This window comes from Pelodiscus sinensis, chromosome 3 (genome assembly GCF_052426305.1).
Source record: "Pelodiscus sinensis isolate ZL-2025 chromosome 3, ASM5242630v1, whole genome shotgun sequence".
In the NCBI taxonomy this organism is placed as follows: domain Eukaryota; kingdom Metazoa; phylum Chordata; order Testudines; family Trionychidae; genus Pelodiscus; species Pelodiscus sinensis.
This window is the reverse complement of record NC_143054.1, coordinates 58,101,864-58,128,945: the sequence shown is the minus strand read 5'-3', so window position 1 is coordinate 58,128,945 and position 27,082 is coordinate 58,101,864. Positions and strand designations below refer to the sequence as shown.

Below are 27,082 nucleotides of genomic sequence, written 5' to 3'. Positions count from 1 at the left end.
TGAACTGCTCTGGGTAAATCTATGCCTCCCATACCAATTTACTACCTTGCACTGTGCAGAGACATGTCTCTGTTTTAATTTGTTTTCCTTAGTTGTTCTGTAACATCTAGCAGCCAACTATGCTTTATCAAGTTGATCTTTTTTGTTTTATAATAAAAATCACTTTTAAGGTGATGATCTGATTCTTGTGGCGTGGAAGGGGTCCTCGAAGGTCTGACTGGGTATATCTGCATACCTCAGACTGAGAGGTCAGCTACTAGAGACTGCAGCTTGTTTTCCTCTTATTTTTTCAAGCTCTTTTAGGGCAAAAGAGCTTGGGGTAACCTTGGGGCGGGTTCAAGTGTTCACACCCTTGGGTTTTAGGAATAAAAATCACTTTTTATGGCAGGGATCCCACAAAATCTGTGTATTTTGTAACCAGTGCCTGTAAAGGCAAGGTTTCTGTGCTCTCCTACGGGCCCTCACCTTCTGCACTCGGAGTGCCCGAGTGGGGAACAGCCCCGAAACATCTTCAAATTGAAGCTCCTGAATGGACTGCTGGACCTCTGTTGGCAGTCCTGAGGACTGGAGGCATGAACATTTGTGCATGCTCCACAGAAGCCATGCATCTAACCACTGAGTCTCCCTCATCCAGGGTGGACAGCAGGGAAGCCTTGGCTACAGACTTCCCCATACCAATCAGTGCAGACTATCAGTGCCTGCGCATTCCTGGCAAAGTGAGTCCTTGAATTTAAACAACAAATCCCAGATGTTGAAGTCTTCTGTCCCCAGCAACACCTGCTGGTTGGAGAAGTGGACCTGTTGACCCCTGTATAATAAATCTTTCTGCTGAAAAGATGTAGTCTCAGAGTCTTTTGCCATGAGTTCAATGCTTGCTTCCACTGTCTGACCCTCTTTGTTGGACAGAGAGCATTAGGGACCCGGTGTGGGGAGAGGGAGTGGTGTGTAAGTACTCAGACTCTTGAGTGGGAAGAAAACATTGCTTTTTGGCTCTCTCTGATGTGGGAGATAGGGAGGATTCAACTTGCCTGCCAACTTTAAACAGTCTCATGATGTCCTCATTGAGAGAGAGCAAGCCATCTTTTAACAGGGCCACCAAGATCAAAATATTGACCAGGTTGTGCGAGGGTTCTTTAATTACTTCCATTTTCAGACCTAGATTCAAGATCACTCTTTTCAACAGCTTCTGACGAGCTATAAAGTCATCCAAGGGAGGTTACAAGCCCACTCCTGACACCGCTTCATCCAAGGACAATGAGGCGGCCAGGGGGTGGTCCTCTTCTTCTTCTGCACAAATTCAGTGTTCAGAGTCTAGGTCCTGAGAACTGCAGACTTGCTATGACAGTTAGGCTTGGGCTCTGCTCAGTGGTATGGAGTGTTCTCTTCATGAACACCAAGTATAAGAGCCCATACATCAAGGGACAACTTCATGAATTCTAAAATGGGCACTGTACCTGCATAGGTCAGTGCCCTCTAAAGTGCTAGAACTATTTTTATAGTGGAGGTTTAGAGAGCCCTTGAGTCAATCTGCAAATCCTATATATAACAGAAACCACTTCAAGCCAGGAGATGCAGCAGTATCCCCATTTTTAGCACCTATAATGCCCGGTGATCAGGGTACCCCTACACCTGGATTCACGGCCAAAAAAAGGCTGAGAAGGGTTGGAAAATGAGCTTTCCTCTGGAAAACATGGAGGGGCAGTATCACTTGATGACAGGGAACAATGCCAAAGTAGGGAGACCTGAACCTAGACCAGCAGAGATGGTTTTACTCTTAATGATGCCAAACAGAAGCTTGGAGCAAAAGACTCCATTCTACTCATCAGCACTAACTTGTACCACTAATGGGGGGGGGGGGTACCGAAACCATCAACAAGTCCCTGGCTCAACAAACAACTGTGTGATAGACAGCAACATGACTGCATTGGTGCTGCAACTATCCCTCTGCTGACAAAGGTTGATCCAGTACAGCCCACATATAGGATGGACTGGATGTGGTGTGGGGACAGAGGAGTGACCAGACTCAGGTTGCATTCCACTGTGCTTCCCTGCTTTGCTTTCTTCAGAGCCAGGAAATGCCCCCCCCCCCCAAGCCAGCTGCTTATGTTTCGTCTTTGGCACCAATGACAGGAAATGGTGCTGAGAGACTATCACAATAGGAAGAGCACTTCAAATCAATTCCAATGTACCCAGTGCCATGCTTGACAGGCTCAGCTTTGATCAGAGTCAGAGCACAGCCTCCATCAGGTTGGACTTCACTTGGTCTCTGGGTTCTTCTTCATATAGGACTTGAAATTCCAGCAGATCTGGCAGTGATCCCTGACATGAGTCTCTCCTATGAACTTCAGACAACTGGAGTATGGGTTGCTAACAGGCATAAGCTTGTCACAAGAAGCACAGTGCTTGAAACCTGGAGACAAAGGCATGTGCAATACTGAGAGTGAAAGCTTTGGTAATACAGTGAAAAAACCCAACAACCATTTCACAACTGTTCAAACCAGAAATAAAGTGAGACAAAAGAAATGTAGTAAATTAAGACCACAGAGAAGGGTAATTCACTGAGGAAGGCTGGCCGAGGCAGGAGGACCAATTTCACAACCACCATAGTAGGTAGAAGGAACTGAGAAAAATATAGGGTTAGCAGTATGCTATTTATACTCCTGCAACGAGCAGTCATACATGGGCAGGTGATTTGCCCATGTGACAACTCATGACTGGATACCATCTTGTTACTGTACTTTTCCACAGTAAAAATAATGGGACTCCCTCCACATATCAACAACCTGGGAACTCCTCCATCTTACTTCTTTCCTATTCCAACTTTTCTACTGCTCAAGTCTCTGGACTACAGACTTATACCACTCTAACAAAGGGACTGAGATCCTTCCAGTAATTTGGGAGTAACCAGAGACTTGACTTGAGCCAGCAATTTACATCCACCCTGATACAGGCCTGAACCCAGAACTTTGCAATTGTTTCTTTGATCAGTTTTAATTCTCAGCTCTATTTCTTTCTTTTATGAATAAATGTTTAGATTTTGGACACTAAACCATTGGCAACAGAGTAATTTTTGGGTAAGGTCTGAATTATATATTGATCTGGGTGTATGGCCAGTCATTCTTTTGGGACTGGAGGAACCATATATTTGATGATGCTGGTATTCAGAACCACTCATCCCTATAGTGTTCTTTGTGGTGATATAAAGGAACTGGACCATGGAAGGGAACTGTCTGTATGACTATTTGTTAACCAGTGTGGTGAGACAGAAGTTCTCTTGTTGGCTGATTTGGTATGCCTTGGATATGGAGGACCTGCAGTATTGAGCTGTGACTGCCTTGTTTCTCAGCAGTACATCCTGAATTATATACTCTTATTAGTGTCCCACCAAAGCACACCAGTTTACAGCAGGGGATCTTGACCCTGATGATAAGCAAGACTTTCAGGAGCAGGAAGATTCCCACTGAGCCCCAGGTGACGGCTGGTATAGGTAATACACTGGTAGCCAGTCAGGACTAGGCAAAAGACCTTCATTCTGGTCTTGAGGTGCATGTTACTTTGCTAGCTGTATTATAGCCCACGAGTGACTCCAGGACTCCCTCAGGTGGAGCAATAGAATGAGGAGTCTGTTTCTGAAAAACAGAAGTATCAGAGACTTGGGACTTGAGCCCAGCACAAGTTTGGGATTGGCACCACTACTTTAATAAACACCACTAGAGGGTTGGTGTCACAGGCAAGGTCATCGAAAGCAAATACAAACACCAGACCCAGAGCTCCCATGTTCATCAATGTCATCACTAGTGTCAACAAAATCAGTGCCAAGGAAGGGACCAATATTGAAGAACCTTGTACTGTTTTTAGTACTGTATCATGTCAATCCCCAAAAGTGATGCTCCCCGTGGTGCAGTGAAGACACTTCAGCATGCTCCAACTGGGGACCCATCACAGGCACCAGCCTGATGAAGTTCTGAACCAGCAGCAAGGAAGGGACCAAAAGGCAGAGTAGGTCCATTGTAGCCTGGTACATTGACACCACTGATAACTGTCAGTACCAGCATTATTCCTATCAGATGCTCAGAGGCCAGAATCAAAGCTGACTGAATGGGATGTCTGCCCGGTCCACCTTGTACCAAGGAAGGATCAAAAGCACAAGCACCAGCACTGTCACACACACTGGAGCTAGCCTCATGCCAGTCTGTGCTTTTCTTAGGGGATGCAGAGGATTCACCACAGAACACATACTGCTCCCAGTTGGTCTCCCGCAACCTCTTTTTAGGCACTGAAAGCAGAATGGCTCCTGCACTTCTTCAGAGAGGCCCTTGCCTAGGAATGGGAAGTTGTAGCACTCTCTCAGCAGGGGAGCAATCTGAGGCCTAAGGAAGGCCCAGGGACTGAGTCATACCTAATGGCCTATTTAAGCAGGTGCTACTTAAGACAGAGGTCCATGCTGTCTTAGGTGGCAAGTACATAGCGGGGGGTGATACAGCAGCACTTCATGTAGCCAGGAAAGGGACTACTGGCATGGAGGCACTAGAGCAGATCCTCTCTTTCTAGAGGTACTGCTAGGTGAAAGTCTCCAGTTCTGGCATGTAGGGCAAACAGACACCTACTTGGAATACATGTCTGCATCTACTCAAAGAAGTGAAGTGAGAAAGACATGCTTCTTTGAGATTAATCTAGTGTAGAAAATCATCTTGCAAAATTTGCTGAATTAGAAGAGATTGATTTCCCCTCTGGAAATGAAATATTTTAACATGTGACAACAAATGACTGCTATGTTATGAGTTTCAATGTTTTGTTTGGATGTTTGTTACCAGATATGAAAAATATGTAAGTCATATGAAAGACAATAATATTCTGGAAGGAATGACTGACTTGGGTACACAGTCAGTTAGAAAACAGGGAGCAGGGGGACCCACGCTGCCAGAAATGTCCCAGCAAACTATCTACTGGGACCCCATAACATGACAAAGGCCCAAAAGACAGTGACACGTACTTCATACACGCTCTGAAAACTGTTGTATATATGCTTGTCCACTGACACCAAGGGCAGTTACATCTTTTGCTGGAATTATTGGGTTTTAATCTGTTGAAAACTTGAATGGTTCACCTTAGAAAGAGAGGAGTCTTAAAATTATTTTTTGTACTATGCATGCATTAATACTGTAGGCAAGCAACGACAGATAGGGGAAACAGTAAGCCATCAGGGTTGGAATATTTAAATATCAAGACATTTACAATAATTGACCATTTTAAAAAAAGTTATTAATTTAATCTGGACTGGGGCTTTGTAAAACTAATTTGAAAATGTGTGCTATTGTAATTTTTTAAGAAGTTAGTAACTAAATCATACATTTTGTTTTTAATGTCACTGTCAGTGTATTGTATTTGACTTTTGACAAGAAAGTAAGAGATACAAAAGAAAATATTGAAAAATTAGATGTGGTACACTATGTTCACACCGGGGGGGGGGGGGGGGGGTGCGAGGAAGGCGGGCGGGAGGAAGCGGGGACAATGCAGCAGAGAGTTTCAGAATTCAAAGTGACTCGGGCTTGCATTACAGGGATAAGAACATCAGTACAGATGTTTGGGCTTATGGCAATGGGCAACCTAGACTAGTGAGTAGATCAAAAGATTGTCGAAACCGGGACTGTCTTCCTGGGATAGTTGTGCTAGTTTTCATAACACTCTGACTGGATGCGCAGGAGTGCATCCAATGTTCAGTACAATCAGCATACACCTCACTTCATGTTCCCTCGCTTTATATATAGATATAGATATAGATATAGATATAGATATAGATATAGATATAGATATAGATATAGATATAGATATATATATAGAGAGAGAGAGAGAGAGAGAGAGAGAGAGAGACACACTTTACTAATAACAATAGGAAAAAATATGTGGATGGAAACTAGCAGAATATGGCAACCCTGAGCATGGCCAACAAGACGTCTTGCAGCCACACACAGAACTCAATGGAGTGGCCCCAGGTTGCCCCCACTGATTTAAAACAATCCCTTGAAAGATATTTGTCTACCTTTCGCTTAAATATCTCCAGTGATGGAGCTTAAACTCTCTCTCTAACCAAATTATTCCAGTGCTTAACTGCCCTGACAGGAACTTTTTTCTAATGTTCAACCTAAAACGCCCTTGCTGCAATTTAAGCCCATTGCTTCTTGCTCCATCGACAGAGATTCTTCTCCCTCCTTCTTGTAACAACTTTTTATGTACTTGAAAAACTGCTAACACATCCCCTCTCAGTCTTCTCTATTCCAATAGAAGCAAGCCTATTTTTTTCTTCACTCTTTCCTCATAAGTCATGTTTTCTAGATCTTGACTCATTTTTGTTGCTCTTCTATGGACTTTCTTCTAAATTGTCCACATCTTTCCTGAAATGCAGCATGCAGAACTGGACACAATAATCTACTTGACGCCTAATCAGCACAGAATAGAGCAGAAGAATTACTTAGTTACTTAGTTAAAATAATTCTGCTAATACACCCCCAGAATATTGTGTGTAGGGTTTTTTTGTTTTGTTTTTGTATTTTTTAGCAACAGTGTCACACTGTTGACTCAGTCAGCTTGTGGTCCACTAGGACCCCCAGATCCCTTTCTGCAGTACTCCTTCCTCAGCTGTGATTTTTCATGCATGTAATTGATTGTTCCTTGCTAAGTGGAATGCTTTGCATTTGGCCTCATTGAATTTCATCCTATTAATCTCAGACCACTTCTCCAGTTGGTCTGGAGAATTATAATCTTGATCATTTTGAATTATAATCTTATCCTCCAAAGCACTTGCAACGCATCCGAGCTTGGTATCATCCCTAAACTAAATAATGACTTTGAGAGTACACGTATAAAATTATTGATGAAGATGCTGAACAGAACTGGACCCAGAACAGATGGATCTTTGAAGAGTCCCATTTGTAATATCCTTCCAGCATGACAACTCATTGACTACGTCTACACTACAAGTTTTCTTGGCAAAAAATACGCTAATGAGGACTCATCTGCATAAGTCACAATCTCATTTGCATATTTTCTGCCAATTCATTTTTGTTCTGAGGTTTTTGCGCAAAAACAAGCAGTGTGGACTTTTTCTTTTTTTGCAAAAACCCCTTTTTCCACAAGATCAGTATTCGCGACTCATGCAAATGAGTCCCTCGTTAGCATTTTTTTACCTAGAAAACTCTTAGTGTAGATGTAGCCATTGCCATTGAGAACTACTCTCTGGGAATGGTTCTCTGACCATTTATGCACCCAACCTTACAGTAGCTTCATCTAGGTTCTATTTCTCTAGTTTGTTAATGCAAGAGCGTATCAAGAGCTTTGTTACTCTGTCAAATAAAGCTAATAGGTTGACTTGACACAATTTGTTCTTGACAAATCCATGCTGTCACTTATCACCTCATTATCGTCTAGATATTTGCAAACTAACTGTTTAACTATTTGTTTCCTTATCTTTCCAGGTACGGAAGCTAAGGTGACTAGTGTATAGGTGGCCAATTTATTTCCGTTTTTATAGATGGGCACTATATTTGCCCTTTTCCAGTCTTCTGGAATATCTCCTATCTTCCATGTAATTTTGGAAATATACATAGTGATATTTTTCTACAATTAGGAATCCACTACAAAGCATCCATGTTAACAGACACTCAAGCAGGAGTGGCCCTATCAGAGGTTTGCAGGGGCTGTTGTCCACCCCAAAATGTGCTTTAAATTTCTCTACACTGTAGCCATCCCTCCCAGAGTAAGGTCACGAAAGGGTGGCATGATATGGCATTGCCTCCTTTATCTCTGCAGTTCTGCACCACAGCTGGCGACAGCACTGCTTTTAGAGCTGAGCACCTGGCCAGCAGTCATTGCTCTCCAGCTGCCCAGCTCTGTACACAGCACCTGCCACCACCAGCATTGCAGATGTAAGGGTGCCAGTCAGTGATAATAAGCCTGCTGTGAAAAGTGCTATTTGTATGTTTGTTAATATCACTTTTCACAGCAGACTTACTAGTACCCCTTTGCCACCCTTTCGTCTGTACTGCTGCTGACCATGGCTCTGCCTTTAGATCTGGGAAGCTGTGAAAACAGATATTATATGTTTGTTAACATCACTTTTTACAATCTTCCAAGGTCACTAGCAAATCAAGTGACATTGACTAAGTAGCTATGTAAAGATTCTGGCAACACAGGGAGAGTATAGAGAACTTCAGGCTTCACTTAATGGACCCTTGGCATGTTTTCCTACCTTAAAAGATAAATCTTCAAACTCTGTCTCTGGCTCTATGTAGTCACTAGCAGGTGCACAATTCTAGCATTACAGAATCCAAGAGGCTATATTTATTCCACTAGAAAACTGTTCTTCAGAGAGTTTATTCTGTCCCTCACAATCCAATTTCTGTGTTATGGTATCGTCCTTCAGTCAAATATGAAAGTTGTTCAAGTGCGAAAGCCCTCTAAATATGTGACTAACAATCTTTAGATGTTTTCAATAAATTCTCCCATCACGCTTATGAAAGAGAAGTACCTGATCATCTTTTTCAAGAAAATAAATTCTGCAGTTCTTTTCAAATTCACTAAAAGAAAATAATTACTGTTCTCAATCTAATCCCAGTAATAGTGTTGCTGAGCTGAATATTGGTAACATGTCAACTCAAAGCCCGCAATGCATGCTAAAGATGATGATGAAGTAGCAAGAAGAGAAGCAATTATTCTAATCTATACTAATGTGTGTTGAAAAGAATAAATTCTGCAAATTTATTAGGACAGCTGGTATAAAAGTACAAGCACAAAATGCAAAACAAAAATAAGAAGTGAAGAAGCCCTATACACTCTCGTAAACTAAATTTTATAGTAAGACACATTACAGGACTCTGGTGTAGCAGATGAGATAAACCATAGAAACTTAATTTAAAATTAGATAAGAAAATTAATAAAGCTATGCCAGAGTAGTAAATAAAGACTTGCATTTTGAGAATAAGTTTTATTCATAGTCCTATATTTTCAGTTTTCAATGTATAGCTGATGTCTGTATTAATATGTAACAGCATCATAGGCTATATCTAATTAATTCTGGTCCACAAGAAGGTATGTTAATAAAAACATGATCCCTGCAGCCTGCTGGCTTTTATTTTAATTATTGCATCAGTTAAACCTTTTAGGATAAAAATACTGGAAGCCACTTGAACCTTGTCTATATCATGTCTCCATTCAGTACAGCTGAACTGATGAAAAATTTATTTCTGAACTTCCTCAGCACAGACATAGCTCAGAAGAGGTCATGAAGGAAGCTGGCACTTTTGCAAAAGGATAGGGGACAAAGACAGAATCTGCAACCATATGCACTATCTTTGTGGAGCACAGTATTAACTTGCTGAATGTTAAATGGATCGCTGTAGGCCAGTGGTCTCCTACCTCCTTAAGCACAAGATCACTTTTTGAATTTAAATCAACTCAGGATCTACCTCAAACCCAAATACCCCTGCTCTGCCCTTTCTCCAAGGTCCCGCCCCTGCCCCCATCCCTTTGCCGAGGCCCCACCCTCCTCACTGTGAAGCGGAATATAGCAAGAGGGAACTCTATGACATCAGCACCCCCTTGCCTCTGTCTTCCCTACCCTGCACAACAAGCAGAAGATTCCCAGAAGGCAGCTCTGAGACTCTGGGCAGTAGCAGCAGGGCAGTGTGGGGAGGGGCAGCTGAAGTGCCAGCACTTGATAGTCTCCCAGCCAAACCAGTCAAGATCACCTGTTAAAGGCTCCAAGATCTACCAGTAGATCCCAATCTACTGGTTGGTAACCACTGCTGTAGGCTGGTTGTATTCCATTCAATGAGGAGGGTTATCCTATGTTCTCCAAGAACAAAAAGCAGTGCAGGATAATTACTGCAGTCCATAGGAATATAAAACAGCACCAGAACAGTACCACACTTTGGGGTAATTTGCATATATTGAATCAAGACAGGCTTTAAGAAACAGAGGAGACAAATAAGGAACTTATGATATAAAGGGGCAGCTTAATCCCACAGAGGGGTCTTCTTTTTCATTCAACAACTGAATAAGGCTTTTTGATCAAAAGGGGACACAACCATGCTAAAAGGTTTGGAACCTGCCAGGATATCCCTAGGACTAATGTGGGGTACTGGTCAAGTATTTAGATTATTTTACTCTTTCGTATGTTTTCTCTATATACTTTTCTCCTAAAAAAATGTGCTGTTTTGAAGAACTGCTTGGTGACTTATAACCATTGGTATTCCTTGATCATAACCCTGGAAAAAACACAAAGTGCAAACGCATTGCTGTCACAGATCTTAGACACAAAGGGAGGCAAAGCCTGTGTTTCCTTTCCCAGCCTAATACCTTCTCATGCCTTTAATTAAACTTTGACCTAGTCTGCAGTATAAAAGGTTTTCCAGTAACAACAATACCAACTATCCCTCCTAAAATGCTTTTGTCAAGATAACTTACACCTGTTCCCAGAGCAAAACAAGTTATACTGGCAAAAGCCCTTTTTTGCCAGTATGAATGTGTCTTCACTAGAGTTTCTGGCTAGTATTTTAAAAATGTGTTAAATAGATCACCCTCCTCAAACCAACATCATTCCAGCAAAAGTTTAAAGTAGAGACATGGCCTTTGCCTATTTGCTCCAGACACCTAACTACTTGGGTCTCAAGAAAAATCCTTCAACATGGGTCTCAAGAAAAATCACCCATATGCTTTGCTAGATCTGTGGCTGGAAGACTTCAGCAACAGTTTTCAGTTGATCTCCTAATGAAACGGTAGGGCAAGCACGATTAAGGTGCATCTGAGATGAACTAACTTGAGCAGCTGAATATGTTGTCAAATATATTTTAAAAATAAAATTGAAATTCCTGTTTCAGAATATGTTTTATGCTTAGCTCCTCTTAAGTAATTAGGTGCTATGTTAGTAACTAACTTTAGGATTGATCACACTTCAAGTATACACCTATTTGATACACATCATTTAAAAAGCAAAACCATTTGATGATGCTTACCCTGCTGGACGAGTAGCCATATCTAACAAAATACTCTTCCACTCCCTTCGCTTAAATTGCCATATACGTGCTGTCCCATCACGGCTTCCGCTCACAAATCTACAGAAGAAAAATTACCATTCAATATCAATCAATCAGAGGTAAGACAATCTATATGAAAATAGTTTATAGTGAGAAAGTACTATCAATCATTAAATTTTTATTTCTGTAATGTATTACACAAGCACAATAAATATACCTATTATTACAAGAATTGCACTACTGATTTTGGGTGAAACATACTTCAAATACAGAGAGAAAAACAAGGCAAAATTAACTTTCCAGCCCTTCTTTACTCAAGTACTTACTGGAATTAAGGCTTATACACATATGTAAATGGATCACGTGGTACCTTCTCATGGTCTTTCTATTTACCACTCTTTGCTCTGCTGAATGTGAGACCACAGTAGACACATCAGGGTAACTCTATGCCAGGGGTGAGGAACCTCCAGTGCACTGGCCTCACCCAGTTCATGAGAGTTAGCCACTGGCAAGCCATCACACTATTTGTTTACTTGGGCGTCTGCAGGCACAGAGCCCTGTAGCTCCCAGTGGGCGCAGTTCACAGTACCAAGCTAGAAGGAGCTACAGGAAATGGTGCAGACCAGGCCACCATTTGCCACATCTCCTGTTGCCCAGGAACGATTAATTGTAACCCTGCAGAACAGCGAGTGGCCATGCCTGCAGATGCTCAAATAAACAGTCTGGCCCATGAGTTGGAGGTTCCAACTTCTGTTCTATATAGATGCGAAGCCAATGCCTCATCCCCTCACTCAGTCCAAGTACAGAAGCTAAGTTGTATAAAAGACCAAGATATGAGGAAAGTAGAAATTAGCAATAAAGACACCTGATTTAAACAAGAGGGAAAAAAGGATTATTACCCTTTCATAACAGTTGTTCAAGTGTGGTGTTCACATCCATTCCAACGAAGGTGTACATGTGTTGTCGGAAACTTTCCCCTAGCAGCCTCCAAAGGGTCATCCAGGGAGCCCACTGGAGTGGCAATGATATATGGTGCCATATATGATCCTGCTGACCCACCCCTCCCTAAGCTCCTTCTTGCCAGCTACACCAACTGAGGGGAAGGAGGATGAGTACTGGAATGGACATGAACACCACATCCTCCAAGAACAGTTACGAAAGATTAGTTACCACTTTGTCTTCTTAGAGTACTTGTTCATGTTAATTCTAATTCTGAACTCAAGGTGGTGGGGTCAGAATCAGTTATCCATGACTGCAGGACTGCCTCATCCACTGTGTTATCATCTCAGGCTTGTTGGTCAATACCATACTGGGCTGTGAACATGTGGACTGAAGACCAGGTAGCTGCTCTGCAAGTATCCTGAGTAGGAACTTGAGCTAAGAAGACTGTCGAAGAGATGATGGCCCTTGTGGAATGTGCGGTAACTGCAGGTTTGAGGCACCTGCTAACTCATGGCACTTACAGATACAGTCTGTGATCCATAAAGAGATGCATTGAGAGGAAACTAAGCCCTCTCATGCACTCTGCAATGACAACAGAAGTGGAAGTTACTTCCTAAAAGGTTTTGTACTCTCTATATAAAAAGTGAGCACTCTACCGATAGGACACGTAGCAAGTGCAGCAGCTGTTGCCATGCATAGGTATGTGGCTTAGTGTAGAATGCAAGTAGGAAAATATCCTGGCTTAAGTGGAACTGTGACACCACCTTGGGAAGGAAAGCCAGATGAAGCCTGAGCTAAATCTTCTCCGTGTGGAAGACTGTATAGGATGGTTCACATGTGAGCGCCCTCAAGTCAGAGACCCTTCTGGTAGATGTAATCGCCAACAGAAAGGCTACGACAGACTGAGGAGCGAGCAAGAAGCTAGCAGCTCAAAAGGTGGATACATCAACTTTGAAAGGACTAAGTTAAGGTCCCACATGGGCAGTAGTTGCCTCACCTAAGGAAAGGATCTATCTTGCCTCCTTGGGGAAACGCCTCACCAGGGGATTTTTGAAAACTAAGTGACCGCCTTCCCCATGGTAGAATGCTGAAATAGTTGCAAGATCGACCATACCCCAAAAAAGCATTAAGCCCTGATCCTTGAAGTGGATCACATAATCAAGGATAAAAGGGATGGAGGCCTGGGTGGAGGAGACCTGGTGCTCAGCACACCAGAATGAAAACCTCTTCCACTTAGTCAAGTAAGTGGCTCTAGTGGACCGTTTCCTACTGCCTACAGAATCTGTTGGACTTGAAGGAAACACTGGAACTCTGTAGCACTTATGGGGCTTCTGTGCCATGAGATTCAGAGACGGATGGTCCAGGTGCCTCAGGTGGCCGCTGTCCTGGGATATCAGGTCTGGCTAAAGGGAGAGCTCTATGTGCAACTGCACTGACATCCCCAAGAGTGCAGTATACCAATGCTGGCATGGCCAGACCAGCATCAGCAGGATTACCTGGGCTGCTTCCCTGCAGATTTTGAGGATTACTTTGTGAATCAGGGGAAAGGGAGGGAAGGTGTACAACAGCCATCCCGTCCATAGAAGTATGAATGTGTCCACCAGTGACCCTGGACTGAAGCCCCTGAATTAGCAGATTTCTTGTCAGAGTCTGTCACAAACAGATCCGTCTAAGGAGTTCCTCAGAAATGGAAGATGAAAAGGAAAACATCTGTCACCAACCATTCAAGGGTGAGAAAGGACCTGCTTGGGCAGTCAGCCACTACATTCCTGACCCCTCATGAGATAAGAAATCTCCAGATGAATGGAACTGGCTATACAAAAAACTTCCATAGGAGGAGACCTTCATAGCACAAGGGGAAAGATTTTGCACTGCCCTGCTTAAACATGCTGACAGTATTGTCTTTCAGAACTATTATGCTGTGTTGTTCCATAGTGGCATGAAAGATCTGCTGAAACGAACCGCTGTGAGCTCCTTGACATTGATGTTCAAGAGTCTCTTATCACTTACCCCGGATTCACAGGTTGGTCCCCGCAGGTGTGCTCCCCATCCCAGATCTGACATGTCTTTGACTAACATCATTTCTGGCTGAAGGGCCTGAAAAGAGGCCCCCGCACATACCACTCAAGGGTTCACCCATTGCAGAAGGGTCTGGAGGACTGCCAGTGGAACGGTAATTACGCTGGATCCTGGAGCAGTCTAAGCCTTAGTCTGACATGTGTAAACATGTAAGTGAATGCTGCCATGTGACCAAGTAAGCTTGGGCAGCTCCTAGATATCATGGGGTACTGGCGTAGCAATTGAATGAGGCGCATGGCCTGGCGGTCTTGGAATCTATCATCACCCCAATAAACTCTACTCTTTGAGTGGGGATGAGAGAGGACTTCCCTATGCTGAGAAGTATACCTAACCTCTGAAACATGTCCTTTACCAGGCGAACATGTGCCTCTCTCTGCTCCTTGGAGTGGCCTTCTCAGCAGCTAGTCTTCAAGGTAGAGATACACCTCTACCCTCCTCACAAAAAGAAAGCAGCCACCACTGCCATGCACTTCAAGAAAACACAGGGAACTGTGGAAAAGACAAGGGGGAGTACCACAAACTGGTAATGTACCTGACTTACCACAAACCAGAGGACGTGTCTGTGGGGTCAGTAAATGGCTATGTGGAAATGAGTGTCCTTCATACTGAGGGCTGCATACCAATCTTCTAGATCCAGGGAGGAGACAGTGGAAGTGAGTGAAAGTATGCACAACTTCAGTTTCAACAGGAACTCGTTGAGACCATGGAAATCCAAGATATGTCTGAGACCACCTTTCACTTTTGGAACTACGAAATAGCAGGAATAATATCCTTTTCTTCTGAACTCCTGAGAAACCTCCTCTATCACCCCCACAACTAGAAGTGACTGCACTTTCTGCTAAAGAAGCTGCTTGTAAGATGGGTCCCTGAAGAGCAATGGGGGGTGAGAGGGTGGTGACAGGGTAACAGTGAGTGCAACTGGAGCAATATAGCCAGGACTCAACAGCCCTATGTAATGAGGGCCCATGCTTGGTAGAAGGAGGATAGGCTGCTGTCAAAACAGGGGAAGAATATAAGGTAGGTACTGGTCCGCTGCCTTCCAACAGCCCATCAAAATCTGGTTTGGAGGTCAGAGGGAATTCTGCACCTTTTATAATAGCCTCTATGCCTATATGACTCCTAGCAGAGTCAGAGGTAGAACTGGCACTGCCAGTACTGTTGCTGAATGGTTTCCTCTGTGTGGCCGGGGTGTGCATCCTCACAGAATGTATAGTGGTCCTTGGTATACTTCAGACTATGGAGACAGGAATCGATTTACTGAAAGAACAGTTCCAAGCCATCAAAGGGGTGATCCTGCAAGGTTTGCTAAATCCCTGAAGGGAGGCCTGAAGCTCATAATTCAGGCCAAATTTCACATAATGTTCCCTGTAGCCAATGAACATGCCACTGAGTCGCCTGCATCCACAGAGGCCTAGGGAGCCTCTTCTGCACAAGAGCACAAGGTCTTCAAACTTTTGGGATGAATCCCAGCTATTAAAATTGTACCTGCCGAGGTTGGCTATCCACAGCTGGAGTTCTCCCACAGCATATACGTTCCTCCAGAAAATATCAAGAAGCTTCACCTCTTTGGCCTTCGATGCAGCTGGTCCTGCTGCTTCTGTTCGGTCAGAGCGGAAACCACCAACGAACATGGAGAGGGATGTGAGTACAGATAACTGTACCCCTTGGATGAAACACAGTATTTCCTCTCCATGTCTCTGACTGCCGGGGGACGAAGGCCAGGGTTTGCCAGATTGTGAGATTTTTCTCTACTGTCTTAATGAAGGGCATATGTCTACCCTGAATGGCCCTTCTTGGGTCAGACTGTCCACAAAGAGACCTCCATCTTAGTCACCTCTTCTACATGAATTCCCATATTACGGGCCATCCTGCAGGGAAGGTCTTAGAGATCTCTGTGGTCTATTGGGGGAGGTCCCAATGTGGATGCTCCAGCCCTCACCGGTTAACCTTAACGAGTAAGTCTCATCCATTAAGGGTGCACACACCTTCACTGGAATTGATGTGAACAAGCACTCAAAGAAGAACAATCTCTGAACTAATCCGGAGCTGTATATTTTGTCATAGCTGTTAAACCACCTAAATTGAACCTCTCTCTCTCTCGTATGGCTTGAGTTTAAAAAAAAAAAAAAAAAAAAGTGTTTCTCTCTTCCACATGCAGTTTAGAACATGATGCAATTGCATATTAGAACACTAAATTTCAGGGCAGTGGGGAGAGAAGGGTGGCATGATCACCTTCCTAATTAATTAAAATTTCTTACCATCTTTCATGTCAACTATCTAGAAGAGCTTTACAGATTATTATAATATTTATAAAAAATATATATACTCATACATTTCAGGATAATCAGAGAAATACTGTCCAGAACATTCTTCCTTTGCCCACCTGACTACTGCCACTTATAAAAAGGTTCTTTAAGTAGCCTTCCAGGACAATGGATAAAGTATACTACAAATATTTCTAAAGTTCTACCGAAGCACCTTTCGTTCTTCAGAACACACAAAAAATTGATCATAACTAACTAAGCATTAGGCACTTGTAATGAAAACGAGTGCCTAACGAGAGGAAGTGACAAAGATTTTAAATAAATATAACGATGGCCCATAACAATTACCAAATATTGCAGAGATTAAATGTAAAGAGGTGAACACAGAAAGCTTTAAAATGTATGAAAAGTATTTTTAAGAAACTCTAGAAAACAGATGACATTTGGAAATTATTTTTCTGAGGTTGCAAAAATTGTTCTGAAATATAAACATACAAATATTTGCTTGCTTACCTGTTACTAGTGTTAGAAAACTGAATGCTGTCAACTTTGTCCTACATAAAGAACATAAAAATTACCAGTGAATTCAAGCTACTAAAACAATGAAATCAAATATTTAAATAACTTTTAAATATATTTACAGTATGAAACTCCAACTCTGATATCTTCTCAGGCTGACCTGATCCAAAAAAATAAACCCTAATGATGTGATCTGTACTTCCAGTGGCCAAAAACATTCCACCTAAGAAAGAAAAGCACAAATAAGCAATATTCACAACAAAAAAAGGTACATTTGTCAATGACCTTAAATATATTGTTCATTTCATTATCATAAAAATGTATAGCTATGTTCGTTATGACTGTCTACTATACAGAATTTCACAAAAAAATTAAGACACCAACATACTATAAAGTTTTACATTTACACAAATAAGAATACTAATTTTTCCTCAAAACAATACTAAACAACTATTTTTTTTTATAAATTAACTTTTCATACGCAAAACAAATGTAGGTTTTTAATTAAAGAGGACACAGACAAAGGAAGCTAGTTTCCAAGCTCAACCGTAGATTTGATTTTCTCTGGTCATTGGAAGCAGAATTTTCAAAAGTGTGCAACTGACTTAAGCTTATAAGTCTAGTTTTCAACTCTAATTGTCCAAGTCCCTTCTAAATTCAGTATATGATATGTAAACAAATCCTTTGATTCTCTCTCTTATGCATAGTAAACATTGCACTTGGAGGACACTAAATCACAAACACATTAACACACGACCTTATACCTAATAATATCTAAGGATTCCCATACAGCAAACACAAAATGTCTAATATGAAAATCCATTATTATTAATAATAATTCTTAACTTATAAGGCATGTTTCTTCAGTAGATCTCATCAAATTAAGTAAGCACGAATACCACATTTTACTAAGCTCTTTAAATGCCTTATTATAAATATTTATATTAAAGAGGTAGGAAAGAAAAAGAAAATCCTTTACCAGCACTAAAAGAAGAACAGATCATTTGAACTCCGGGGCGAGGACGTTCCATAAACTTTGTTGGCCTCGGACTATAAACATGAAAATAATTAAAACAAATAAAATAATTTTCCTGGGGACATTATATCAGAAGCAAGTCTGTATCTCAAAAATAAATACAAAAGTATGAAATTAAACATGAAGTAACAGGTAGCTAGCCATCTATAAACAGTTTAATGTCACTATGCTTCATGATCTGATCTTGTGGAAATTAGATGCTCTAGATCTGTGGTGTCCAATCAGTTCTGAAACAGTAGTCACTTATCAAACAGCCACATTGTTCAAGCCAACTAGCCACACTCAACTGCTCCAACAGCCACATGTGGCTAGCTTGCTGGACACCACGGCTCTAGAGGGTATGCATGTATCATACTTAAGTAGTTGCAATATATTCTTACACAAAACTATGCCCAAAGTTACTTTTAAGAAAAGGAGGTGGACATCTGGACCACAGTCATTCATAGCTCTGTGCTTTAAGCCAACGAATACCGTTATTCCACTGTCTTCATAGAGCAAAACCTGCTTACAATGCACAAGAAAATGAAACTAAGTTGTTTCAAAAAAAGGTATGCTGAATAAAGGAACGGGTAATTAAAACAGACCTGACTTTGCAGAAAACCTATATTCTTTGTAGATAGCATTGGCATCACATTGCTTTGAAATTTCCAAAAGCATCACAATCTCCTATGTAATTTCATATATTTTTCATCCTGTTCCCTTTTCAACATTTCAATGTCTGATATGAGTAGCAGAAATGACAACTAGAGTTTTAATGGTCCAATCCTGTGACAATTTTTTTTAAATCATGAACATCCAAACATCTGCTCTCTCAATCCTCATTCTCTGATTTTACATATATACTGAAGAAGTCTCGAAACAGTAGTTTTGCACAATGTACCATCTGCAATACGAGAGCTCAGTAGAGAGCAGCAATCACACATACAAGTGTCCTTATTGTAGTTGATTATACTAAACTCTTAATACTGACATTCAAATTATGTAGGCTTTCCTGTCACATAATGAATCCATACCTTACTGAAAATTTATTTCTAAAAGTAGTAAAGGCCACAGATTCTTGACACTAGGGGTTGTTTTTTTTTCTAATGTAGCCATGGAGACCTCAAAAAAGCCTGGCTGCTATGACATACTCAACCAAGAATATCTCTAACCAATATATTGCTATATATTAATACTACCAGTTCCCATACTAAGCATAGATTGCAAGAAACAGATGTGAAGTGCCAATTAATAATCCTATATCTTTTTCTAACACTCCATTCAAAGTGGGCTAGCTTAATAACCCTCATTATTCCAAAAATGAAACATACATGTGTTTTCCTATTCTTGTTTTGTAATGAGAGCTACAGCTCCATAGCACTGGGATTTTCACAAAAGCATCCATTCAGGGTAGGAAAAATATATGTGCAAAATAGAATAACCCTTTCTTAATGGTTATTGGTGTACACATTTTTCAAGGGTGGTATCAACCGGTGATTAACTTTCCAGCTTGCAGAACTTGGAGAAAGTTTGCACAGAGAGCCAAGTGGCTTGTTTTATAGATTCTCTAACATAACATGAATCTGTCCACTGAGTTATCACAGATGTGGAAAACAGTGAGCATTCACACAAACTCTGATTTTGGAAGAGGTAGCTATAGTTGGACTTGCTGGACTATGTCCACTGTGGGCCTGGACACCCCACAAGCAAGGGCTGCTCAGACCAACTCACTGGAGGCCTGGCCCACCGCAGGAAGGAGCTGCTCCAGCCCAGCCGGTGCAGCCCTTGCCGGAGGAGAGAAGGGAGGAAGCAGGGGCTATTCTGGCTGTAATTGGGCAGCACCCATGCTCACTCCCCCCTTTAATTGGTTAAACAGTTAAACAATGTTTAACCGGATAGCCAAGCCAATTAAACGGGATTTTATATCTCTAGCAACCAGTTTTTACAGTATTTGCTGCTGGTTTTGACCATATTCTCCACACAATACTTCACAGTATCTCAACACTGCATACCTCCAGGCTGACATCTGTGATGATACCTTTCCTGACGAGTTCATCTATTGTGATGCTCAACTGATCTGCTTGGATTAATCCAATATCTGAACAACACATTAGATTCCTCAACAGATATACCTTCACTCGTGAACTTAAAAAACAACAAATAGTCTGGTAGCACTTTAAAGACTAACAAAACATGTAGATGGTATCATGAGTTTTTGTGGGCACAGCCCACTTCTTCAGTTGTGCCCACAAAAGCTCTTGATACCAGCTACATGTTTTGTTAGTCTTTCAAGTGCTACCAGACTATTTGTTTTTATTAAGTTTATCCCATATAGGCTACTTCGGGTACCTCCTGAAGCTTTTCTTCACTGGTGAGTTAATACTGAGAGAATTCTGCGGCAAAAATTAAGAATTCTGCATGAATAATATTTTTTTCACACTATTTAAAATTCTACAAATGTTGTCAACAAATAAATATGGAGACTCCAGCATGGCAGAGGGGAGCACAAGCTACAGGCTGCATAGAGGTGGGAGCTCACCCAGAAGCACTCCCTGCACTGGGACATGGACTTGGTGTTGAGCTGCACCTTACCCAAATGCCCCAAGGCCCAGCCCCTCTACACCAGGCACACCAAGTATGGAAAGACATGCTCAGCCTGGCAGAATCCAAGTGTGTTTTTTGGAGGAGAGGGGAGAGAGCAGAGAATCTAGGGGTACGTCTAGACTACATGCCTCTGTCGCCAGAGGCATGTAGATTAGGCTACCCGACATAGTAAAGTGAAGCGGCGATTTAAATAATCGCCGCTTCATTTAAATTTACATGGCTGCCGCGCTGAGCCGACAAACAGCTGATCAGCTGTTTGTCCGCTCAACGCGATAGTCTGGACGTGCGGGTGTCGACTTCAAAGGTATTTGTCGACCACCCAGGTAAACCTCATCCCAGGAGGTTTACCTGGGTGGTCGACAAATACCTTTGATGTCGACACCCGCACGTCCAGACTATCGCGCTGAGCCGACAAACAGCTGATCAGCTGTTTGTCGGCTCAGCGCGGCAGCCATGTAAATTTAAATGAAGCGGCGATTATTTAAATCGCCGCTTCATTTTACTATGTCGGGTAGCCTAATCTACATGCCTCTGGCGACAGAGGCATGTAGTCTAGATGTACCCTAGGTGTGGGGTGACAGGGTTTTATGTGGGGCAAGTTGAGTATGGTTAGCTCCATAGGGATTTGAATGTCTGGGAGATCTGGATGTAATGGAGCTCGTTGTGGGGGTTCCAGATGCAGGGAAAATGGGACTCTGCTAGACAGTCCAAGCGAAGGTAGTTGGGGCTCAGCAACGGAATTTGAGTGAGGGTGGATAGAACTCAACAAAAGGTCTCGGTATAGGGGAATTAGTAGCGGGGCTGAGGGGCTGGCGGTATGAGTACCTAGAAGCAACTGCTTGGAAATCTAGGGGCTCACTAGGAGGGTAGTTTGGGTAAAGAGAAATGGGGTTCAGTGGGGGTCCAACTGTAGAAGATGAGGGGGTCTGAGTCGATCCCTCCCTCCCTCGCTATCAGAGGCAGCAAAGAAGGGAAAAAGGGGGTGCTTCAAAGCGGCAGTGCTGCACAGCTGATCCTGGGCTCAGCTGTGAGGCACTGCCGCTTTGAAACACCGCTGTGGCATTTCAAAGGGACAGCACTCACAGAGGAGTAGCGAGGGTGTTATGCGCCTGGGGGCAAAGGAAAAATTTGCGCCCCTCCCCCGTCGTCATGTGGCACACCCCGAACCTGGTGCATAGCTGAGGGGAACTTGTACCGCATCTTCCCCCACCCCCTAGTTTGGGTCCGGGCTCCCACATGCACTAACCCGCCAGTGGAGATGGAGAAGGGTTGGGCTTGGAGCAGAGAGGCAGGGAGGAGGCTCCAGCTGCCAGTGTCAGGCAGTGTAGGAGCATGTGAGCTGAGGGATGACTGGGGGGGGGGGGGAGGGGGAAGGAGCAGAATGGGATTAAATTGGTGCCTCCCTAGCATAGTGCCCGGGGCAACTGACCTCTGGCCCCCTCGCTATGCCACTGCCCCCGCTCCTGCAGATCTATCATCTCATGCATGTGCAAGATCTGTGGGAGCCGTCCCATGAATCCGCAGTTAGTGTCTGAGGCGCCTGCTTCTAGGTGGTGTCTCAATGCTTCCACATTCACCTCCAAAGAGGGGGCTTCCCAAAGCAGGCCCTTGCTGTTGACCCCCAAAGCATCCACAGGTCCAGTCTCCTTTCAATAGGCCCACTTCCCAGGGCTCACTGATCTTGGATCTGGCTTCCATCCCCTCTCCAACCTTTGCAACTGCCCAGAGGTGCTCACCTTCCGCCTTATACATTCCCATCTCATTCACAGGAATAGTCTCTCTCTCACTTGTCCTAGAGACTATTCTACCAAGACGTAATACAAAGTTTCCATGTAAAAGGACTCAATACAAAGCTAAAAACTTCAATGAGAGAATGATTAATACAGAGACGTGTCTACATCTGCTGCAGGGAGACACCTCTGCCTGCCTCCACCTCTCTCCTCCCTGAGTCTACAGCCCCATTACAAAGCGAGAGAGGGGAAGAAAAGAGGCTGAGGCCCATCCAATGGGACTGAATCAGTCATGAGCAAGCCATCCCCGGGAGCCATTCTCCTGTCCATTGCTGGTGCTGTGTTGCTTCAGGCACGCTGAAATGCAGTCACCTCTAGAGTGGGCTGGACAGCTGTTTAACGCCTGCACAACGTTTCAGGCAGGGAGCAGTGTGGGCTGCCTTCCTGCAGAGCCCCCATCAGAACTACTGTGCCCTCCTGGCTTAGGAAAAGAATAAACAGGAGGACTGGAAATTAACGCGCCCAGTCTCACATACCCTAGGCAGGGAATGAGCCATCTACATTAGGCCCCAGCTGTAGTATCATGTCCAGTTCTGGGTGCCACATTACAGGAAACGTGGAGAAACTGGAGACAGTCCAGAGAAGATCAACACAAAAGATGAAACTTCTAGAAAACATGAGCTATGAGGCAAGGCTGAAGGAATTGGCCTTGTTTACCTTGGAAAAGAGAAGACCGAAAAGGGACATGAGAGCACCTTTCAAGTATCTAAAAGAGTATCATAAGGAGGAAGAAGAAAAATTGTTCTGCTTGGCCTCTGAGGTTAGGATGAGAAGCAATGGGCTTAAATTGAAGCAAGGAAGGTTTAGGTTGGACATTAGGAAAAACTTCCTGCTTGTCAGGGTGGTTATACACTGGAATAAATTGCCTAGAAAGATTGCGAAATCTCCATCACTGGAGATATTTAAGACCAGGTTAGACAGACACCTGTCAGGGATGAGCTAGGGCAGGCATGTCCAAAGTCCGGCCCGCGGGCCAAATGCGGCCCGCGGTCGGATTTAATACGGCCCCCCGCTTCTCCCGGCTCCCCGGTGCTTTTTTTAACCGGCGCGCTCAGCGCGCCGCTTCGGGTCGCCGCCGCCGCTGCGGTCCCAAACCCTGCCCCTGCACTCCGCTTTGGGGCTGAGAGTGCAGGGACAGCCCCCGCTTCCTCCCCCTCTCCTGGCTCCCCGGCGCTCCTCTGACTGGCGCCGCTTCCGGCCGTGCCGCCGCCGTCCATGGCGGCCGCTGCGGTCCTAAAGTCCACCAAGTAGGGCACGTCCGCAGCCCCGCTCCCCCGCTTGGCTACGGGTTCGCCCTGCCCCCGGGCAGCCGTCAGGCCAGCGTGCCCTGCGCTCTCCGCCCGCCTCTGACCCTGCAAGCCCTCTACCTTGGGGCTGAGAGTGCAGGGACGGACTCCGCAGCTGCTGAGATCAGGGACGGACTCCGCAGCTGCTGAGATCAGGGACTGCCTTTGAACCAGACCTAGCCTATGTGCTGCAGTCCAGATCTCAGTTTCACCCTTCACATTAGTGTAGGCAAGTTTTTTTTTTTCAATTGAGATGAATACATTGTAAAATCTCAGTTAATGTCAGTTGGTCTAAATCAGTTATAAATATATTTGGACACAACGGCTACGTCTACACTGGCCCCTTTTCCGGAAGGGGCATGTAAATTTCACCTTTCGTAGTAGGGAAATCCGCGGGGGATATTTAAAGTAGGAATAAGAGCCTCCGGAAAAGGGCACTTTTTCCGGAGGATCGGGGCCAGTGTAGACGCTCTTTTCCGGCTTTTTTAAAAGCCGGAAAAAAGCAGCGGACATTTTTATTTAAATGCCGCGGGGGATATTTAAATCCCCCGCGGATTTCCCTACTACGATAGGTGAAATTTACATGCCCCTTCCGGAAAAGGGGCCAGTGTAGACGAGCCCAACATGTATAGTTGGTGTTATGTCGTTTGCCGTTTGCAATAAACTTTGCATAAAATAGTTAATTTGCATTTAATTTTAATGGTTCAAAGAATGTCAGGCAAAATGGTCGGCCCTCACGCATGTTCACTTCATCAAATCTGGCCCTCTTTGAAAAAAGTTTGGACACCCCTGAGCTAGGGCAACTCAACTTTGGAAGCCCCGGGGGCCACATGGATACTTAAAGAACATGCTGAGGGCCTCGACTTAAGTGTGATTGCTTATGCAAAAAAAAATATATACAAATAGCTTCTCCCACACTGACAGGCATGAATAAAGGCAAGACTACACAACACACAGGCCCCATTTAAGTCAGTTCTGCTGATATTAATAAAAAGCAACATTTACCTGATTTCTACCCAGGCACTTTTCATGAGCAATGACAGTCCAAGATTTAACTACTAAAACACATCTCAACAGAAGATCATTACACTGATTACTTTTTTGTTTTGGCTTCCACTCGCCAGCCACGTGTTGATCCCCACATAAACCCAAACTGCACAGCGACGCACAAACAAACTGGCTGTGGGCAGCATGAGGCCCATTGGCCATGTGTTGAGTAGCCCTGGGTGCTTGGTCCTGCTGTGAGGGCAGGGGACTTGACTTGATGACCTCTTGAGGTCCCTTCCAGCTCTAGTGTTCTGTGATTCTATACTGCCCGCATGGCGTTAGATGGGGGCTGGTGCCCCCTAGAAGGGAAGAATCCCCAGAGCCAATCCATACCTCTGTGAGCCAGCCTCTGCCTCCTGCCCTGGGACTGAACCGGAGCCAGCACCCCCTAGAGAGGCCCTGTAGCCTCCTGAGCACCAGTGGTACTAGGGCCCTCCCTCAAGTGGATCCCTTGAACTGGGGATCAGGTCAGGCCCTGTTTTCTCCCACACTGTCAGGTCCCCGGGGCCAGGCCCTGTGGTGCCTCTAGGCCGGTGTTGCGGCACAAGGGGAGTGAATTGGCTAGGTCCAAAGCACTCCCCACAGAGGCCTCAGCAAGCCTAGGGGTGGAGCTAAGTGGATGGGAGAAGCAGGGGTGGCTCCCAGGTATCCGTCTCTGCCCTTTGCTGCCGTTAGCTGGGCTGCACCATGGGCCGGCAGGCAGCTCCCAGAGTGGTCTCCTTTGAGCAGGGATGGCTTGACTGCAGCATGAGCTAGACAGGGCATGATTGCTGAAGCCCCTCCACCATGCGGTTGTTCCCCACATTAATCAGATTGCAGTGAGCCGGGTTATGGTAGTCTGTGCTGCACTCACATCTTTGCTGCCCGTGTAGACAGCCCCAGAACTACTGGAAACTGAGCTTCTAGTCCAGCCTGGTGTGTGACCTCAGGCATGTCACAGCCCCCGCTGTGCCTCAGTTTCCCCAGCTGTAAAATGGGAACAATGTTGGCCTCCTCAGGAAAGTCCTCTGAGTGTTACCAATGGGCAGAGCAAGGGCTGGCAAGTACAAGTCTAGCCTTGGTCAAGCGGGCTTGGTACCATTCCAGTGGGCAGATGGTGCCATCAGTTGCTTGACAGTGCTTTGTGTCTGGATGAAATCAAATGAGGCAGTCCAGTGAGACTGGTGAGTGGCTGAAAGTCAGTGGGTAGGGAACCGGGTGCCAGGCGGCAGGTCACTGGCAAATTCAGCATACGGGGAAGGGGGCTTCCCACACCTCCGCTCCCAGCACTTGGGGACAGAGTTCACAAATGACAAAGCTCTTCTCGCTTCCCACCAGCCAAGCCATCACTTTACTCTGGGTCTTTAACATGTGCTGTCCTTTGCCTTGGCTGGGCGCTGCTCCGGGGCGGACCCAGCTTTGCTAGCCCAGAATCACAGAAGTGCCCAAAATGTGCAGTTGGGGGGCACAAGCACCCAGACCCATGATCCCCCACCTTGTTGTTCTTGCCCCAAGGCCACCCCCCCACACACACACAGTCCCACCCTCCCAAAATACTCCTGAGCTACCTCTTCCTCCCAAGATCCACCCCGCACTTGCACTCTCCCCCTGCCATTGCTTGCCCTTACACGCCTCTGCCCCCCCCCCCCCCCGCTCCATTCCCCTTGGCCCTGGTCTGCCCCACCAGGGGCTGCTGCTGGAGACTGGCAGGTTTTCTACCAGCTGATGCCAGAGCCAGGCAACCCCAGAGCCCTCCACTAAATCTTCCTCCTTCAGTACTAAGCAACCCCACAGAGCCAGAGGAACCAGTCAGGAAAGTTAACCTTACTTTTAAAAGAGGCTGCTCCTGTCGACTGCCTCTGCTCAGTGCATTCCAGGCGGTAGCATGTGGCCCAGTTGCCAGCTCACTGATCTAGCGTCAGGTGAGCCTGCGCAGCATGTGCTCGCTCCCACCCCAGCCCAGTGCCCCCCTAGCATGGCGCCTGGGGGCAATTGCCCCCCCACACACTCACCCTCTTTGCTACGCCTCTGAGCACCTCATGGAGCCCAGGGTCAGCTCCATGCGGTGCTGCTTTCAAACGCCCAGGCAGTGCTACCCCTTTGAAACATCACCACGGCATTTCAAAGTGGCAATGCCCCGTGGAGCCCGGGGTCAGCTGGGACTCCCCAGCTGACTCCGGGTTCCACATGGCATTTCAGAGCAGCAGTGCAGCATGAGTCCCCTGTTGGCCCCAGGCTTCATGAGGGCACTTCCGCTTTGAAATGTACAAAAGCCACTGCTGGGAACTCTTGTACATTTCAAAGCTGCTGGCCCCCAGCAGCAGGCGGAGTTCCGCATTCCTCCTTTGACATGTACAAGAGCCCCAGTGGGGGCCCTTGTACATTTCAAAGGACGAATGGGAAAGTGCCTATCGACTGGTTGAGTAGTCAATGGAAATTTCATTCACAACTCAACTAGTAAATTAATCGTTAGTTAACATCCCTAGTCCAGATGCATGAGGATGGGAGTCAACAGCTGAGCAGCTTC

The 27,082-nt window shown here is 44.8% G+C and overlaps 1 protein-coding gene across 1 annotated transcript in view; it reads right to left on the bottom strand.

The window, feature by feature from the left end:
• Positions 1–27,082, bottom strand: part of PHIP (PHIP subunit of CUL4-Ring ligase complex) — a 308,497-nt gene that overhangs the window by 202,363 nt on the left and 79,052 nt on the right. The window contains exons 10-13 of the mRNA XM_075923789.2: positions 17,814–17,884; positions 16,957–17,057; positions 16,829–16,869; positions 11,010–11,108 (exon numbers count right to left, since the gene is read on the bottom strand). Coding sequence (XP_075779904.2) covers positions 11,010–11,108; positions 16,829–16,869; positions 16,957–17,057; positions 17,814–17,884 — 312 coding nt within the window. The remainder of the gene's footprint in view (positions 1–11,009; positions 11,109–16,828; positions 16,870–16,956; positions 17,058–17,813; positions 17,885–27,082) is intronic.